Genomic DNA, 17143 nt, shown 5'->3' on the forward strand with positions numbered 1-17143 from the left:
CCCTGGGTTCCAGGACCTAAATTACTTTGAGCTCAATGGGTGAATCCTACACCTGGAAGCAAGCTACTGAATACCATGGAGTAAACCTGCAAAGGATTGTGCTGAGAGTCAATTTAGGCAAAACCAGCAAAATGCATTTAAAGCACTCTGTGTACACAGTGTGAATATCCCGGTAGGCCGGTAAAGGCCCTCTTGGTGGTCAAGATAACCCCAGGACTAATTGGTGTGAGCTGTCAAATGAGATCACACATGCTCATCTGCTTTGCTTTGAAGCCTTACTTTTGGTTCAGTTAGTTGGGAGAGGGGAAGCTTCTCACACTGTCTGGGCTGTCGACTACTCCTTTTTTCCGAAAGATGGATGGGAGTGGGGAACAGGCCTCTAAGCCAAGGGTGGTTAACTGAGCTACTGTTGCCAGCTTACATCGCTCGCTTTTCGTGTAAGTAGCCCATGTACAATTAGCCCTTCACCGACAAAGCCGCTTCAACATCCATCTTGAGGTGTGGCAGCAAGGAATTCACACTGCACTGTTGCATGTAGGTCTCTTGGTATGTCTCTATAATGAAGTGCTAGAACTTTCTTTGGAATCCCTGAATCTGGGTTCTTCAGGGCATCAATCAATCCTTTGCCCTGGTCAGCTTTTGGACCCGTAGGACAGGAAACTATGATACCACTTTAAACAGTCATGGCTTCCCCCAAAGAATGCTGGGAGATGGAGGAGACCCCCTATTCCTCTCACAGAGCTACAATTCCCAGAATTCCCTGGGGAAAGGGCTGGATGGTGAAACCACTCTGGGAATCATAGTTCTGAGAGGGGAATGGGGGCTTCCGAACAACTCTCAGCCACTCTCAACAAACTACAGCTCCCAGAATTCTTTTTTTTGGGGTGTTTAGCAGCCATGCTTGTCTGAAGTGTTTTCATCAGGCTTCAAATGTATGTTGTGAACACATATTTGTAGTTTTTAGTAATTGCAGTATTGTAGTATATTCTACATAGTATAAGGTGTACTATACTAGTATAAGGTATACTACAAAACTGTACCAGTTTCTATTTTAACCACCTGGCTCACATAATTAATTACTATTTTCCTTTCACTTCTGCACATCCTGTGGAGAAAACCATACAGGGGGAAAGATTAGCATCAACCACTGATAAATGGTTCGGTTTTATCGTTTCAGCATTCCCTGTGCAAAGGCGTTATTCCTTCTCTGCCCACAGATAAAACCTTAATGTCAAGAATACGCAAATCAGAACAGAAAGCTTCTGTCCCCCACTTCATCTCACCCCCCCTAAAGAGAAAGCTTGCAATTTGTTTTGCTATTTCTGTCTCCTTGAAAAAGAGAAAATCTATTTCAGTTTGCCGCAATTTGGAACTGGGTGTCAAAAAGTGAACCCGGCTGTCCAAAGTTGCCATGCAAAATGATTAAACATTAATCCTGATGGTCACAGAATCAATATATAGTTTGGGGGGGAGGGTTGCGAGGGCAAGGAACACACCAATGACTATTTCTCTAAAAGTGAATTAAGGGCCGACTGTGCGATTTGAAAGCTTTTTTAATTGCCTTGTCTTTGGCCCTTAATTTACTTTTAGAGAAATATGAACACTGGAAACATTATGCAGAATTACAAGCTGTGGATTTAAAAATGATTTAAAATGCAACTTTTAGGGTACCGCTTTTCTGTTTGCTAAAAATGAGACTTTTGCTTTTCCCAATTGGTTTTGAATGCAATGCAAATGAGCACCATGAACAGTGCAACTGTGTAAGAACTCTTCCAGTTCCTCCTCAGCACTCAGCCAATCTTCTGCCTTCAAATAATTCTTCCCCTTTTGGTTTGTGGGGTCAGTCTGGATGATACCCAGAGACCCTTGCAGTTCTTGGATCCCTGTGCCCAAGAATCTCAGAGAGGAAGTTTTGCTGAACAGGTCAGACAAGTTTAAGACAATGACCTTAGCTGGCCACTGAAGTGTCCTCATCAGCATCCCAAAAGAATAAACCAGGTTGCAAGAGCTGCAACTAAGCGGTGGTGCCTTCCAGGCTAATGGGTGGGCCTTGTCTCCACCCACCCCACCTAGCAGCTATGTAGGAGAACCATAGCCACAGCAATGTGGGTGAGCTGAACTGGAAGATGGAGACACAGAGACAGACTTGCTCTGTCCTGGATCCAAATCTGTGACTAATGGAGAAACAGGATCTGTTGGAGTATCAATGCTGTGAGCATGTCCATCTTGTCCTTTGGATGTATCTATGTGTAAATAAAACCATATATCCTAATGACACCACAGTCTCCGCTGACCTTCATTCCAAGGAAACTGAACCCTGGGAAAGGGCAGGCACACTCCGCGCCCCTGAAGTCTCTCACTGCTCGGGGGTTGTGGTGGCGTGTAACGTGATTGCTCCTGAGCTTGTCACTTCCTCCCAGATCTCCACAGATCCAGGGTACAGAACCCTTTTCCTGCCTTTGTGGTGTGGCTCCCCTACCCTGCCGTAGACAAACACTAGAAAAAGAGGTACATACATTAATAAGTCTCCAGGAGCCGACATGGATCTCTCTTCTCGCCTGGCCTGGGCCTCAAATGGGTTGCTGAAAGATCGTTTCCTCAGCATGGCTTTCACTAAAATCTTTAGGGAAGGGGGTAAGAAGAAGAAGAAGAAAAGAAATCATGATTGCAAATGGATCACAGAGAAGAAGAACACATGCCACTCATCTATTTTTAGGAAGCCTTTCCAAACTTTCAGTCTCAAGATTGTGATTGCAGCCTTCTTTTTTAAAAATGTGATTGTATGTTTTTTGTTTTGCAACTGCAGCCTGTTCAGAAAGTTTTTCTCGCTCTCCAGTAATATTAGAGCTGATGGACATCCAATAAAGCTAAGTGTTCAAAGATTCAGGACAGATTAAAAAATGCTTGATATTTGATATTTATTTCTGTATACTGTCTTTTCTTTCTTTGTTTCAAGCTTTAATAAAAATAGCTTATTAAAAAAAGGATTCAGGGCAGATAGAAGAAAGCACATCTTCACACAGCACGCTGTTAAACTATGGAACTCTCTCCCACTGGAGGCAGTGGTGGTCACCAATTTGGATGGTTTTACAAGAGGACTGGGCAAACGGCTGTGCTCTCCCCTCCACACTAGGAGGCAGTATTTCTTCTGAATACCACTTGATGGAAATCACGGAGATTGCTGATGCGCTTGAGTCCTGCATGTGGATTTTCTACAGGCATTGGTTTGGCCACTGTGAGAACAAGATGCTGGACCCCAGCAGAGCTATTCTTTTGTTCTTAAAGGGACAGAGTGCTCCAAGCACCTCAAATCACAAGGAAGGATTTCACAGTGGAAACAAGAACGTGCTTGGTAAAGGTAAAGGGACCCCTGACCATTAGGTCCAGTCGTGACCGACTCTGGGGTTGTGGCGCTCATGTCACTTTATTGGCCGAGGGCTTCCGGGTCATGTGGCCAGCATGACTAAGCCGCTTCTGGCGAACCAGAGCAGCACACGGAAACGCCGTTTACCTTCCTCCCGGAATGGTACCTATTTATCTACTTGCACTTTGACGTACTTTCGAACTGCTAGGTTGGCAGGAGCAGGGACCGAGCAACGGGAGCTCCCCCCCTTGTGGGGATCCGAACCGCCGACCTTCTGATCGGCAAGCCCTAGGCTCTGTGGTTTAACCCACAGCGCCACCCGCGTCCCAATGTGCTTGGAGTCCCGGATAAATGCCAGAGCCAGCCGAGCCATAAAGGGGTGCCAAGCATCCAGGAGCATCTCCTGCACTAACAGTTGCTTTGTTCCCAAAACTGCCTGGAGAAAGAGCGAGTGAGCAGCTGCCACACTTTTGGAGTAGGTGCACAGAGAGTTTTACAGCCCACTGCACCAGGGATGCCCCCTACATAGCAGCAGTGTTAGATACTCAGATACATACTCTAGGCACCAAATAGCTCCTTAAACCAGGGTTGCAGTTGCCAAAACAGAATGCCTAGTTGCCATTTTTGGGCCAGCCGGCTTGAAATTTGTATTTTTTGACATACTGGTTCCTGAAACTCATTCTGATTGTGCAGATAAAATATAACAGGTAGAATTCTACCGGATGTGGTGTTAGTGTGTGAAAACAGGCAAGATCCAAGGATCCCCAGGCATGCAGTTCCAGACGGTGGAGACATCAGGCGCCATCTTGACGCCTGGGAATCTTCACTTGGCCGCAAGTGGCCGATAGCCAGGTGCAAAATGTGCTTGGTGAATTTCAAATGCTGCATACCAGATTATGACGGTGGCTTCCAATATAAGCATTCTTATTATGTCAGGCTCGCCTGATAAGTTGCTTGCAATATATAGGTTGAGCAGGCATTTTGGGGCAGAAAAGAAGCAAGCGGAAAAACACAGACAAGGCAGTAGCTCCTGATCTTCTGAACCAGCTCTCCAGTCAAATCCTAAAGCATTCATCTCAGCATTCATCTCCTTCTGCTGGGGAAAACAGGATCCAACCTCCTTCCACTCAGCAGCTTAATGTGGTGTGGTGTAACGCAACTTTGGACAAAGAGCACCCACACCGGCCATTAGCCAAGCACCCAGTTCTGTACCATCAACCACACAATGCAGAGGGATGGTGGCTTTTAAACCCTGCACAACACAGTGTCGCGACGGCAGCGGTACGCACCACAGCAGGCAAACTCGGGATTGTCTTGACGGAGTTTTTCACTTCCTCCTCGGTGACCTCCACAATTGTGCAATGCTCCTCCTCGAGAGGCAGAGGATCCTCTCCGAACTTCGTCACCCAAGGGTGCAGCTGCATGGAAGACACAAGCCAAGGCTATCATGGCCAGGGCCAGTCCTAGCAAGAGGCAGAGTGAGGTGGCTGCCTCAGGTGGCAAATCCTGAGGGCTAGATTGGATGTGATGCCCTCTGCCATACTTGAGGGCAGATACCAAAAGATTCCAACTGAGAAACGACTCTGCCCATGTGGAGATGGCAGTCTGGAAACAGTGGCTCATGTTCTCCTGTCCTCTCCCCTTTATAAAGATCTGAGGAATGAGATCATCACCCCACTCTTACTTAGCATCCCAGGCCGCCCATCTGCGGCCACATTGTTCTTTCTTTTATCAGATCAAAATGATCAGACAACAGCAAAGGTTGCTAGGTTTATCGAGGGTGCAATGAGATTAAGGGCCACTATCTGAACGATAATCTTGGTCATCTGATTGTTCTTTTTACCCATTGTTGTCTTTTTAATTATATATATTGCTTGTTTTATGTTGCTATGGCCGTTGGCTAATGCGAATACAGTGGTGCCTCGCAAGACGAAATTAATCCGTTCCGCAAGTCTCTTCGTCTTGCGGTTTTTTCGTCTTGCGAAGCACGGCTATTAGCGGCTTAGCGGCTATTAACGGCTTAGCGGCTTTAAGAAAAAGGAAACAAACTCGCAAGAACTCGCAAGACGTTTCGTCTTGCGAAGCAAGCCTATAGGGAAATTCGTCTTGCGGAACGACTCAAAAAACGGAAAACTCTTTCGTCTAGCGAGTTTTTCGTCTTGCGAGGCATTCGTCTTGCGGGGCACCACTGTAAAGTTTATCTATCTATCTATTATCTATCTATCCTGAGGGGTGGCAGCTAGGTGTTGGAGGGCACAGGCGGCTGGGGCTGGCTGAGGTCAGGCACAGCTTGGTGGGGCAACTCTAATAAAACTTAACATGTAAACGAGACGGACACTGATACTTAACAGCCCAGAGGTGGCAAAATTCTAAGTCTGCGCAAGCCAGGGAGGTTCCAGGTTCAAACCCTGGCATCTACAGGAACGGCTGGGGAAAATCCTGCCTGAAACCCTGGAAAGCCATTGCCAGTCAGTGAGCTGGAAGGGCTAGTAAACATATAAGGCAGCTTCCTTTGTTCCTGTCAAAGTTCATGTCCCACTTACCTTAATTTCGGGGACCGTGATCCTCGTTTCAGGATTCTTTTCCAGCATCTTCAGGATCAGGTCTTTTAACTCCTCGCTGATCCAAGGCCTGGCAGAAAGAAAAACAAAGTGTTTGGTTGTGGGGGCAGAAGCTACAGGCTGCCACTCCTGTGTTCAGCCACCAAACTACTTTTAGGAGTTTTTTTTAAAAAAAACAATAACCCCAAACTGGAAAAACTGGAGAAACCGGGATGGACATACCCAGTACAAGCAACAAACTCTCTTTGAAACATGCTGACATGGGGGAGATGGAGACCTAGGCCGCATATTGAATTATAGCGGCTCACTAGTGTAGAGTTGGAGGGGGACACCAAAGGTCATCTAGTCCAAGCCCCTGCAGTGCAGGAACCACAGCTAAAAGGATCTCTGACAGGTGGCCATCCAACCGCTGTTTAAAAACCTCCGAGGAAGGAGAGTCCACCAGCTTCCGAGGGAGTCTGTTCCATTGTTGAACAGCTCATGCCGTAAGAAAGTTTTCCTCTGTGTTTAATCGGAATCCCCTTTTTTGACATTTAAAGACATTGGTTCAGGTCCTCCCCTCTGGAGCAGCAGAAAACAAGCTTGTTCCATCTTCCATGTAACATCCCTTCAGATACCTGAAGATAGCTATCATATCACCTCTCCGTCTCCAGGCTAAACATACCCAACTCCCTCAAGCATTCTTCATAAGCTTCGGTCATCTTGGTTCCCGCTCCTCTGAACACATTGCAGCTTGTCATATCCTTCTTAAACTTCAGTGCCCAGAACTGGACACAGGACTCCAGATGTGATCAGACCAAGGCAGAATAGAGCGGTACTATAACTTCCCTTGGGGAAGAAATGGAGGCAGTGAGAGATTTTACTTTCTTGGGCTCCATGATCACTGCAGATGGTGACGAAATTAAAAGACGCCTGCTTCTTGGGAGAAAAGCAATGACAAACCTAGACAGCATCTTAAAAAGCAGAGCCATCACCTTGCCAACAAAGGTCCGTACAGTTAAAGCTATGGTTTTCCCAGTAGTGATGTATGGAAGTGAGAGCTGGACCATAAAGAAGGTTGATCGCCGAAGAATTGATGCTTTTGAATTATGGTGCTGGAGGAGACTCTTGAGAGTCCCATGGACTGCAAGAAGATCAAACCTATCCATTCTGAAGGAAATCAGCCCCGAGTGCTCACTGGAAGGACAGATCCTGAAGCTGAGGCTCCAATACTTTGGTCACCTCATGAGAAGAGAAGACTCTCTGGAAAAGACCCTGATGTTGGGAAAGATGGAGGGCACAAGGAGAAGGGGACGACAGAGGATGAGATGGTTGGACAGTGTTCTCGAAGCTACCAGCATGAGTTTGACCAAACTGTGGGGGGCAGTGGAAGACAGGAGTGCCTGGCGTGCTCTGGTCCATGGGGTCACGAAGAGTTGCACACAACTAAACAACAAAATAACTTCCCTTGATCTGGACACCAGACTTCTGTTGATGCAGCCCAGAATTGCATTAGCTTTTTCTTTTCTTTTTTGCTGTTGCCGCATCACACTGTTTACTCATTTTATGCTTGTGGTCTACTAAGACTCCTTAGATCCTTCTCACATATACTACTGGCAATCCAGGTGTCCCCCATCCTATATTTGTGCAGCTGCTTATTCCTGCCTAAGCGCAGAACCTGACATTTGTCCCTAATGAATTTCCTTTTGCTTGTTTTGGCCCCTGTTCTCCAATCTGTCGAGGTCATCTTGAACCCTGATTCAAAATTTAACTACCTTACAAATCATGCTTTAGGAATGAGAACATTAGACCAAGCAGATCGCACCAGCTCCGCTGGAGCATAAAAACCTGTGAACTCCAAATGGGAAAACTAAGCAATGGCGCAGAACAAATGGTTTGTGACTGACTGGCTTCTGTCCACGCCTGAGTGCAGAAAATAGCAAGGTCTTTTTTAGTAAACAGAAGCTCCTTGGCCTCTGCAGCCAGGGCAGAATATGCTCGGCTTGCAAACGGTCCCATGAAACAGCCAATGCACTGACTGAGTCTCTGGGAGGTCTGTGGTGCAGCCAGGACTAATCTGATGATACTCTCCTTCCTTGCACTCTCTCCCGCCTCCAATCCCGCTTCTCTTACGGGCTTTATCAAATTAACAGGCTTAGGTTTAAACACTGAGTCAACACACTGCCATTCCCCTGCCTCTCTACACAAGCTAATGAGGAGAGAGGCCTTTCGAGATGGAAAGAACAGGTCACCGGGATGTCAAAATAAGCCAGGCAGCGAAGAGTTATTGCCGCAGGAGATGTGAGGAGGAAGAGGCCCAGCCAGCCCATTAAAAGCTAATCCCTTGCGGAGGTGGCAGATGTGAAGAGTCTCTCGCAGAGCTGACTAATAAACTCCAAATATATAGTTTGGAGGAGGAAGCAGGTGAAAGAGGATCATGTGAAATGGTGGAACTGGCAGGGAAACTTGAGATGGACAAGTTTCCCTAGTAAGAACCAAATACAGTGGTACCTCGGGTTACATACGCTTCAGGTTACAGAAGAACAGAAATCGCGCGGCAGTGGCAGTGGGAGGCCCCATTAGCTAAAGTGGTACCTCAGGTTAAGAACAGTTTCAGGTTAAGAACAGACCTCCAGAATGAATTTAGTTCTTAACCCGAGGTAACACTGTAAGGGTCGGCTGGATCAGGCCCAATGGACCATCTAGACAAGAACACTGTTCTCACAATGACCACCCAGATGCCTGTGGGAAACCCGCAAGCTCGGACACCAGCACAAGAGCCCTCTTCCAGAAACTGCTCCGAAACCCGGAGTACACTTGCCCCAGAACTCAGAGGGCTAAGCTGGCTAGGGGATCCTGCCAGGGCCCTGCCGGACTTATGCTGCCACGCCAAGAAAGCCCCAGGGAACTCCCAGCTGACTGGGGACTTAATGCGTGAAATGGCCATGGCACTGCAAGGCTTCAATAGTAAAATCTGAACCTGAGCTACTGCATACTAGCGTGCAGCGTCAGAGCAGATTAGGCAGGGCTGCCTCAGTGGGGCGTCTCAGGCCCCAGACAAGTTCAGTCTCCCGGGTTTCGGAGGGCAGCTTTACTGAGACATTTCACTGGCAATGCTGGAAGTCCTGGCAAGCGCAATCACACACCCCACGGGCATTGGTGCACCCTGCGCTATGTGATGGGTGGGGAGGAAAGGGCAGTCGCCCACGGCCAACAATCGCAGCCACATGGCCATCACCACGAGACCTTTGCTGGACAACACCCCTTCTTTGCATTGACAGCCCCCCACCTCCAAATCACAAACCTACCCCAACTTCCTAGCATACAGAAAGGGTGATTAAACAAGGGGCAGTTTGGTTCCTTGGCTCAGCCTGGTTGTAAGGATCTCCTAGAGTGGTACCTCGGGTTACATACGCTTCAGGTTACATACGCTTCAGGTTACAGACTACGCTAACCCAGAAATAGTACTTCAGGTTAAGAACTTTGCTTCAGGATGAGAACAGAAATCGTGCTCCGGCGGCGCAGCAGCAGCAGGAGGCCCCATTAGCTATAGTGGTGATTCAGGTTAAGAACAGTTTCAGGTTAAGTACGGACCTCCGGAACGAATTAAGTACTTAACCTGAGGTACCACTGTAGTCAGTTTTAGACCATTAACGGGGGCGGGGGGCAGTGAGGATGCTCAGTCCCTCCGTGTAATGCATGATTTACAATCCAACACCGAAAACAAACCCAGGGTTAAAGGAAGAGGGAGCTCTCTCTCCGAACACTTGCTGCTTCCCCCCGTTCGTTTCTCCACCCACCCACATTCTTCCCCCGATATTCCTTTTCAAGCGGCAGCGGTGGCGATATGATATCATCTTTACATTTCAATTAGGAACGAAGGATTAATTCATGCAAGTAGGTCAGGAATCCTTTGCCTTGGTGCAACGCCGAGTTGGGAGAATCACAGCTGCAGCATCTTCGCTCGAGACGCAAGTTTGGGGATGGGCTGGGAAGGGGACAACGAAACTTTCTACGAAAGCTGCGAGACAGGGATGGGCAATGTTGTTTTTTCTTCCTGCTAGGGGCTGCAATTCCTTGGGGGAGGGGATCTGCTGGAGCTGCATGTTGGCGGCAAGCAAGGTCAGTCAGAAGGTGAGGTCGGAGCCCCCCAAAGGGGTGAAGTCACCCCTTTCTGCCCTGCTTCTCTCTTTCTCTGCCACTCAGGGGCGGAGGAAGGGGGATGCGGTGAGTGCTGTCTGTCCTGGGTGTCACCACTGAGCAGGGTGACAAAATGCACTCACCGCAGGGCCTGCAGCGTGCTCTAAGTCATGTGTCTCTCCTGGGAGAGACACGGTGGCTTGGGCGCATGCAGGCTCCACGCTGGCCAAACAGTCTGCCCACTGCCTCCCCCACAGCTGTAGGGCAGCTGAGTGGGAGGAGGCAGGCAGACTCTGGAGGCCCCACGGTGCACCCTGCCCCTATGGGTGGCTTACCCCGCCCTCGCCCCTATGGGCAGCTCACCCCACCCCCATGGACGGCTCGCCCCTCCCCAGGTGCCTGAGCGGCTTCCTCCGCCGCTGCTGCCACTCCCTACTCTTTTTTCTCTGCCTCCCACTGCCCATTCTTTCTCTACCACCCCCTTCTCTCCCTTCTCTTGTCTCCCTTTACTCTTCCTCTCTCTCTGCCACCCCCTCTGTTCCCCCTGTCTCAAACCCATTGCCAGTCAGAGTAGAAAACACTGAGCTAGATAGATAGACCAATGGCAGCTTCCTAAAGTATCACAGAATTATGGAATTGTAGAGTTGGAAGGGGGGGGGGGACACGGGTGGCGCTGTGAGTTAAACCACAGAGCCTAGGACTTGCCGATCAGAAGGTCATTGGTTCGAATCCCTGTGACAGGGTGTGCTCCCATTGCTCGGTCCCAGCTCCTGCCAACCTAGCAGTTCGAAAGCACGCAGTGCAAGTAGATAAATAGGTACCGCTCCGGTGGGAAGGTAAACGGTGTTTCCGTGTGCTGCTCTGGTTCACCAGAAGCGGCTTAGTCATGCTGGCCACATGACCCGGAAGCTGTATGCCAGCTCCCTCGGCCAATAAAGTAAGATGAGCACCGCAAACCCAGAGTCGGCCACGACTGGACCTAATGGTCAGGGGTCCCTTTACCTTTACCTAGAGTTGGAAAGGACCCTCCCTCCAAGGGTCCAGCCCTCCTGCAGTTCAAGAATCTCAGCTAAAGTACCCATGACAGATGGCCATCCAACCTCTGTTTAAAAACCTCCAGTGAAGGAGAAGCCACAACCACCCGAGGGAGACTGTTCCACAGTCAAACAGCTCTTACTAGTTATCTGCAATTCAGGAATCCTGCCATCCCTGAGTAGACTCGAACCACCAACCAGGTTAACAGCCAGATGCACAGACCCATTGCAAAACCTGTGCACTCTAGATATTTTTCTTAAAATATTTCATTTTGATATATATGAATCTCCTTGTGTGCGTGTGTAAATATACAGGATCACATCTTCAGGCTCATTATTCATGTATTTATTTATACTTCTCCATCTATCTTTGAAGCCAAGGCTGGCTCCCAGTTTCTTGTCCTTGGCTGCCACTACAAGCCCCGCTCACATTTCCCTGGGTGGAAATTCCACAATCCTGTCTTCCCTCTTGGACCTGTGACTTGGCCCTTATTGAAAGTGCCAGAGAACCACTAAGCCAGGATGCTATATCTGCCCACTCAGAATGGGAGGAGCTGGGTGTAGCCTTTGCTGTGGGAGGGAAAGACTTTTCTCTCATGTCAGGCAGGACATATACAGAATGGCTGGTAGGGGAGAAAAGAGGAGAAAAACAGATAACCAAATGGTGCAGCACTCATTAGGGGGGGACCCTCTAACTTGCTAAAGGTCAGCGATGCCTAACTTGGTAAATGTTAGCAATGGCTAACTTGGAAAATGACAACAATGTCTAATTTGGTAGTGTCAGCAATGACCGGAGCAATGAGTCATAATCTCACTCCTTCCAGGGGCTCAGAAAAATGCCAGAGTCAACTGTGCTCAATGCTGCTGCGAGGTGAAGCAAAACCACTTCCTCTGGTCCACAATGAAGAAGAAGAAGAGTTTGGATTTGATATCCCGCTTTATCACTACCCGAAGAAGTCTCAAAGCAGCTACCATTCTCCTTTTCCCTCTTCCCCCATAACAAACACTCTGTGAGGTGAATGAGGCTGAGAGTCTCCAAAGAAGTGTGACTGGCCCAAGGTCACTCAGCAGCTGCATGTGGAGGAGCGGAGCCGCAAACCCAGTTCACCAGATTACGAGTCTACCACTCTTAACCACTACACCACGCTGGCTCTCTCTGAGAGGTAGTGAGAATGCAAACTTGTGGGTTAAGAGCATCAGGCCAAAGACACATCTTGTCCAGCATCCTGTTCTCACTGTGGCGAACCAGAAGCCCCAATGGGAAGTCTGCAAGCAAGACATGAGGGCAACAGAAGCCCCTCTCCTCACTTGGGATTCCCAGTCATCTGCAGCACCCTTGTGCTCCACTGCGACCTGCAAAGCTTACTTACTCTTCTGGGAAATCCACCGGCTTGTTCTTGATCTTGTTGTGAAGAGCAAGGATAAATTCATCAATGAAAGGACACTGCAAAACAGAGCAAAGACAGAGCAAAACAGAGCAAAGGTTTGCATGCTTTTGTGAATCCTCTGCTTTAGCCCTCTCCTTTGCACTTACAGACTAAAACTCTATAACCAGTCCCAAGGAACCCTGAGAGCTCAGCTCTGCAGGGAGGCTGGGGCATTCCTGCCAGGGGTGCCAACTTGAATTAAAATATTGGGGGTAGGGTAGGTCACAAGATGTGTCGCACACACACCATTTGAATGGCAATGGTCATCAACTTCGAGGGGGACCAGCCCCCTCAAGTATTTTATTGGGGTGGGGGGTGTGAAGAGATCTTGGCCCCTATGATTCCTGCAGAGAGATTCTTAGAACATCTTCACACAAGACGCTTTTCAGTTCCACGCTTAAGAACTGCCTTCCTTCTCCATCATGAGCCTGCCTGAAATTTATGTTCTTTTTATAATTTGCTCAGGATTCTTTTATCTAATCATTTGGCAATTAGTAACCATCATCAACAACAGCTCCAGAAAGAATTACTTCAGGCCATTAATCAGCCTCTGGCTGATTAATATTCTGCAGCCTGATAAATGTGTTTGGTGGGCACTGTTTTGTTGTTCTCGTTTTAACCATTTACTTTTGTTCTTGTGTTTTTGCTCTGTGAACCACCCTGAGATCTTGTGATGAAGGGCAGCATATAATTCTAATAAATGATAATAATCTGTGCCCCTGTGGATCCAGCTGCCTGAGGCACCTGCCTCACCTTGCCTCAAGGGTGGGCCGGCCCTGCCCCAACCACCACCACAAAAAACCCGTCCCCCTTTTACAAACATCTTACCTTTCCATACACAAAGCAAAATAGCGTGATCCCCATGGCCCAGACATCTAGTGCCTGAAAAGAAGCAAACAGATTTTTAAAAAATCAGATCTCTGGGGAGGTTGCAACAAAATGTTGTGGTATAAAGTGCCCCCACTCAGAATACTCCACCTCTTCCCCATTTCCCCATTGCTACCCTCCAACCCCGGTTACAGCCAGTCAGCATTTTGTGGCCAATGAGCATGCTCAGCTCTTACTGGGCTCTTATTGGGGTCCCCTCCCCAAGCGGGGTCCACATCACATAAGCAGCATCCTACCTTCCCACTGAAGCTCTTCCCAGACTCAGAAAGGGCTTCAGGGGCCATGAAGGCTGGAGTCCCAGCAGTGCTGGAGAGCTGGGCATCGTTGCCCTCAAACTGATTGCTCACTCCGAAGTCGGCAATTTTGACGTGCCCGTCATCCCCCAAGAGCAAGTTGGAAGGTTTGATGTCCCGGTGGATGATCTTCTGGTAATGCACTGAAGAGAGGTGGAGAGGAGAACTTTTATAGAACCTTTATTCTCAATCAGTAGTGGATAATCCTTTTAGTTTTATATAGCTTTATTATCCCTTTGGAGATGCACTTTTTGTCCCTCCAGGCAGTGACATTTTATGGTTTGCATTTTTAATTCTTTGTTTACTTTTTCTCTGGTTTTTTTTTGTTGTTGTTGTTCCTGTTTGCAATTTTTTTGCTGCTGTGCACAACTCAATACACACGAGAGAGAGAGACTTTCTGTTCATGGCTGCGAGTGAAAGATCCCGATAACTAAGAGAGATCTGATTCTCTCTCCAGATGGAGGGGGGGCTGTAGCTCAGTGGTTAGAGCACCTGCACTGAATGCAGAAGGTCCTGCTGTTCTGTACAGTTCTTGTACTGGGGTATTGCTTAGGGGTTTTTTGTTTTGTTTCAATTGTTGTTTTTTAATATTAATGTTTTGCATCTTCATTTTAAATCTTATTTTAATGTGGAAATTGTTCGATTTGGTTGTGTAATTTTCAGTGTTTCAGTTCTTGTTTATGACTACCTTTGTTATGTTTGCCATTACATATTTCTTTCTTGCATAAGCTGCCTTGAGGATGGTTTTAACTATGGGAAGGCAACCTGGAAACAAAATTATGTATGTATGAATATATTCCAAGGGCAGCTGTGCCATAAATCAAGGTAATTTCAGCCTCAAGGCAAAGACTCTGCACCTCTCGACATGGTAGGTGTACAGAGTCTGAGGTCAGTTTCTTTTGCATAACCATCCCCTTGCAGCAAAAGAAAAAAAAAGTTTTTGGTGCATGGATGTGACCTGCATCTCTAATGCCGCAGCAGCGCTGCTGCAGTGCCCAGCTTGCAGTCTGCCGGTTTGGTTAATGGGACAGGGTAAAATTGCCAACCAACACACGGAGAATGTCAACAGGGCTATGTGAGCAGGAGTGTGTGTGTGTTAAGTCAAACAAATAAATGAATTCATTACGAAAAGGGTCCTGCTATGTTATCAGTCAAAACAGTTGGTTTACGGATGCTCGAGGAATCCCATCATTGCAAATGCCTGCATTCCTACAACCTCCTGGGCTAAGGCTTGGATCAGACCCTACTTAGCAACTGTTTCTTAATAATAATAATAATAAAATAAATTTTATTTATACCCCGCCCTCCCTGGCCAGAGGTGGCTAACACCAATAAAATCACAGTAAAAATAAAAAACATGATAGGGGAAAAAGAAAAGAAAAAAACTCCAATTTAAAATACAGGTTCTTGCTGTTCTCTTGGTTGCATGAACCTAGCAAATCACACAGCCTTTCAAATTACGGGAAATGGGCTTTCCACTAAACATTAGGCAGAACTTTCTGACAGTAAGAGCTGTTTGACAGTGGAATGGGCCACCTCAGAAGGTGATGCGACTCTCCTTCACTGGAGATTTTCAAGCAGAGGTTGGATGGCAATCTGTCAGTTTAGTTGCGAGTTCTGCATTGCAGGGGGTTGGACTAGATGGCCCTTGAGGTCTACAACTAATCCAGAATGCGGCAGCTAGACTGGTGATTGGGAGCAGCCGCCGAGACTATATAACACTAGTCTTGAAAGACCTACACTGGCTCCCAGCACGTTTCCAAGCACAATTCAAAGTGTTGGTGCTGACCTTTAAAGGGCGGGCAGGTGTAGAGGACTCCCTGGTCCTGAATGGGGTAACTGTGCCCCTGAAGGACCAGGTGCGCAGCCTGGGAGTCATTTTGGACTCACAGCTGTCCATGGAGGCGCAGGTTAATTCTGTGTCCAGGGCAGCTGTTTACCAGCTCCATCTGGTACGCAGGCTGAGACCCTATCTGCCCACGGACTGTCTCGCCAGAGTGGTGCATGCTCTAGTTATCGCCCGCTTGGACTACTGCAATGCGCTTTACGTGGGGCTACCCGGAAACTATAACTAATCCAGAATGCGGCAGCTAGACTGGTGACTGGAAGCGGCTGCTGAGACCACATAACACCGGTCTTGAAAGACCTACATTGGCTCCCAGTACATTTCCAAGCACAATTCAAAGTGTTGGTGCTGACCTTTAAAGCCCTAAACGGCCTCGGTCCAGTATACCTGAAGGAGCGTCTCCACCCCCATCATTCTGCCCGGACACTGAGGTCCAGCGCCGAGCGCCTTCTGGCGGTTCCCTCGCTGCGAGAAGCCGCGTTACAGGGAACCAGGCAGAGGGCCTTCTCGGTAGTGGCCCCCCTCCCTGTGGAACGCCCTCCCACCAGATGTCAAAGAGAAAAACAACTACCAGACTTTTAGAAGACATCTGAAGGCAGCCCTGTTTAGGGAAGCTTTTCATGTTTAATAGGTTATTGTATTTTAGTGTTTTGTTGGAAGCCGCCCAGAGTGGCTGGGGAAACCCAGCCAGATGGGCAGGGTATAAATAATTATTATTTATTACTATTGAGGTCCCTTCCAGATCTCCAATTCTATCATTTTTAATTGTCCTGACTCCGGGAGGGATGACTTTGATGACTGACAGGAGGGTTGTTCCACCCACCTGAGACCCCCGCACAGCATTTCCCAAGGGCACGACAGCTAGCGTGCCAGTACTCTTCCCCTTATAACACATACATCTTAAGAAACTGGGGACGGCAGGGAACTGAGACCCAGCCTTCGTTTGGGCTCACACCGGGCAGCTTCCCCACCAACAGAGAGCCAGTGCAGAATGAATCATGGCTTCTGGCAGGAGCTGATCCGAAGAGCTGCTTTGGCAAAACGTTCAGCTAACAAATGGGCTCCCAAGTTGGTTGTGACAAGTAATCATTACGTGCAGGAACAAGCATGAAGGAGAGTTCAGCTCCTTGCTCAGACGCATCCTTGGTATATAGGATGCTTTCTTGTCGCCGCTTCTGTCAAGGTTCCCCAGGGGAGGGAAAAACAACAATGCTACTTCCCATTGTCATGAAAACTTAGAATCATAGAGTTGGAAGGGACCCTGAGAATCATCTAGTCCAACCCCCTGCAATGCAGGAATATGCAGAGGTCCCATACGGGGATCAAACCAGCAACCTTGGCGTTATCAGCACCACGCTCTAACCAACTGAGCTATCCACTTGCACAACTACTATTTATTAGACGGGCTTCTCAGCAGTGGCGCCCTCCCTGTGGAACACCCTCCCGTCAGATGTCAGGGAGATAAATAATTGCATAACTTCAGAAAACATCTGAAGGCAGCCCTGTTCAGGAAAGTTTTTTATTGTCTGACATTTTATTATTTTTTATATTTTGCTGGAAGCCTCTCAGAGTGGCTGGGGAAACCCAGCCAGATGGGAGGGGTATTATTAT

At 48.0% G+C, this 17143-nt stretch overlaps 1 protein-coding gene across 2 annotated transcripts in view; it reads right to left on the minus strand.

The window, feature by feature from the left end:
* CAMKK1 (calcium/calmodulin dependent protein kinase kinase 1) overlaps positions 1-17143 on the minus strand; it is an 81298-nt gene that overhangs the window by 4030 nt on the left and 60125 nt on the right. For both annotated transcript variants that reach the window (XM_080983040.1, XM_080983039.1), the window contains exons 10-15: positions 13630-13829; positions 13334-13387; positions 12449-12522; positions 5908-5995; positions 4654-4782; positions 2517-2620 (exon numbers count right to left, since the gene is read on the minus strand). In XM_080983040.1, the coding sequence (XP_080839166.1) occupies positions 2517-2620; positions 4654-4782; positions 5908-5995; positions 12449-12522; positions 13334-13387; positions 13630-13829 (649 nt within the window). The remainder of the gene's footprint in view (positions 1-2516; positions 2621-4653; positions 4783-5907; positions 5996-12448; positions 12523-13333; positions 13388-13629; positions 13830-17143) is intronic.

Source organism: Podarcis pityusensis (genome assembly GCF_964106645.2).
Source record: "Podarcis pityusensis genome assembly, chromosome: 15".
Taxonomy (NCBI): domain Eukaryota; kingdom Metazoa; phylum Chordata; class Lepidosauria; order Squamata; family Lacertidae; genus Podarcis; species Podarcis pityusensis.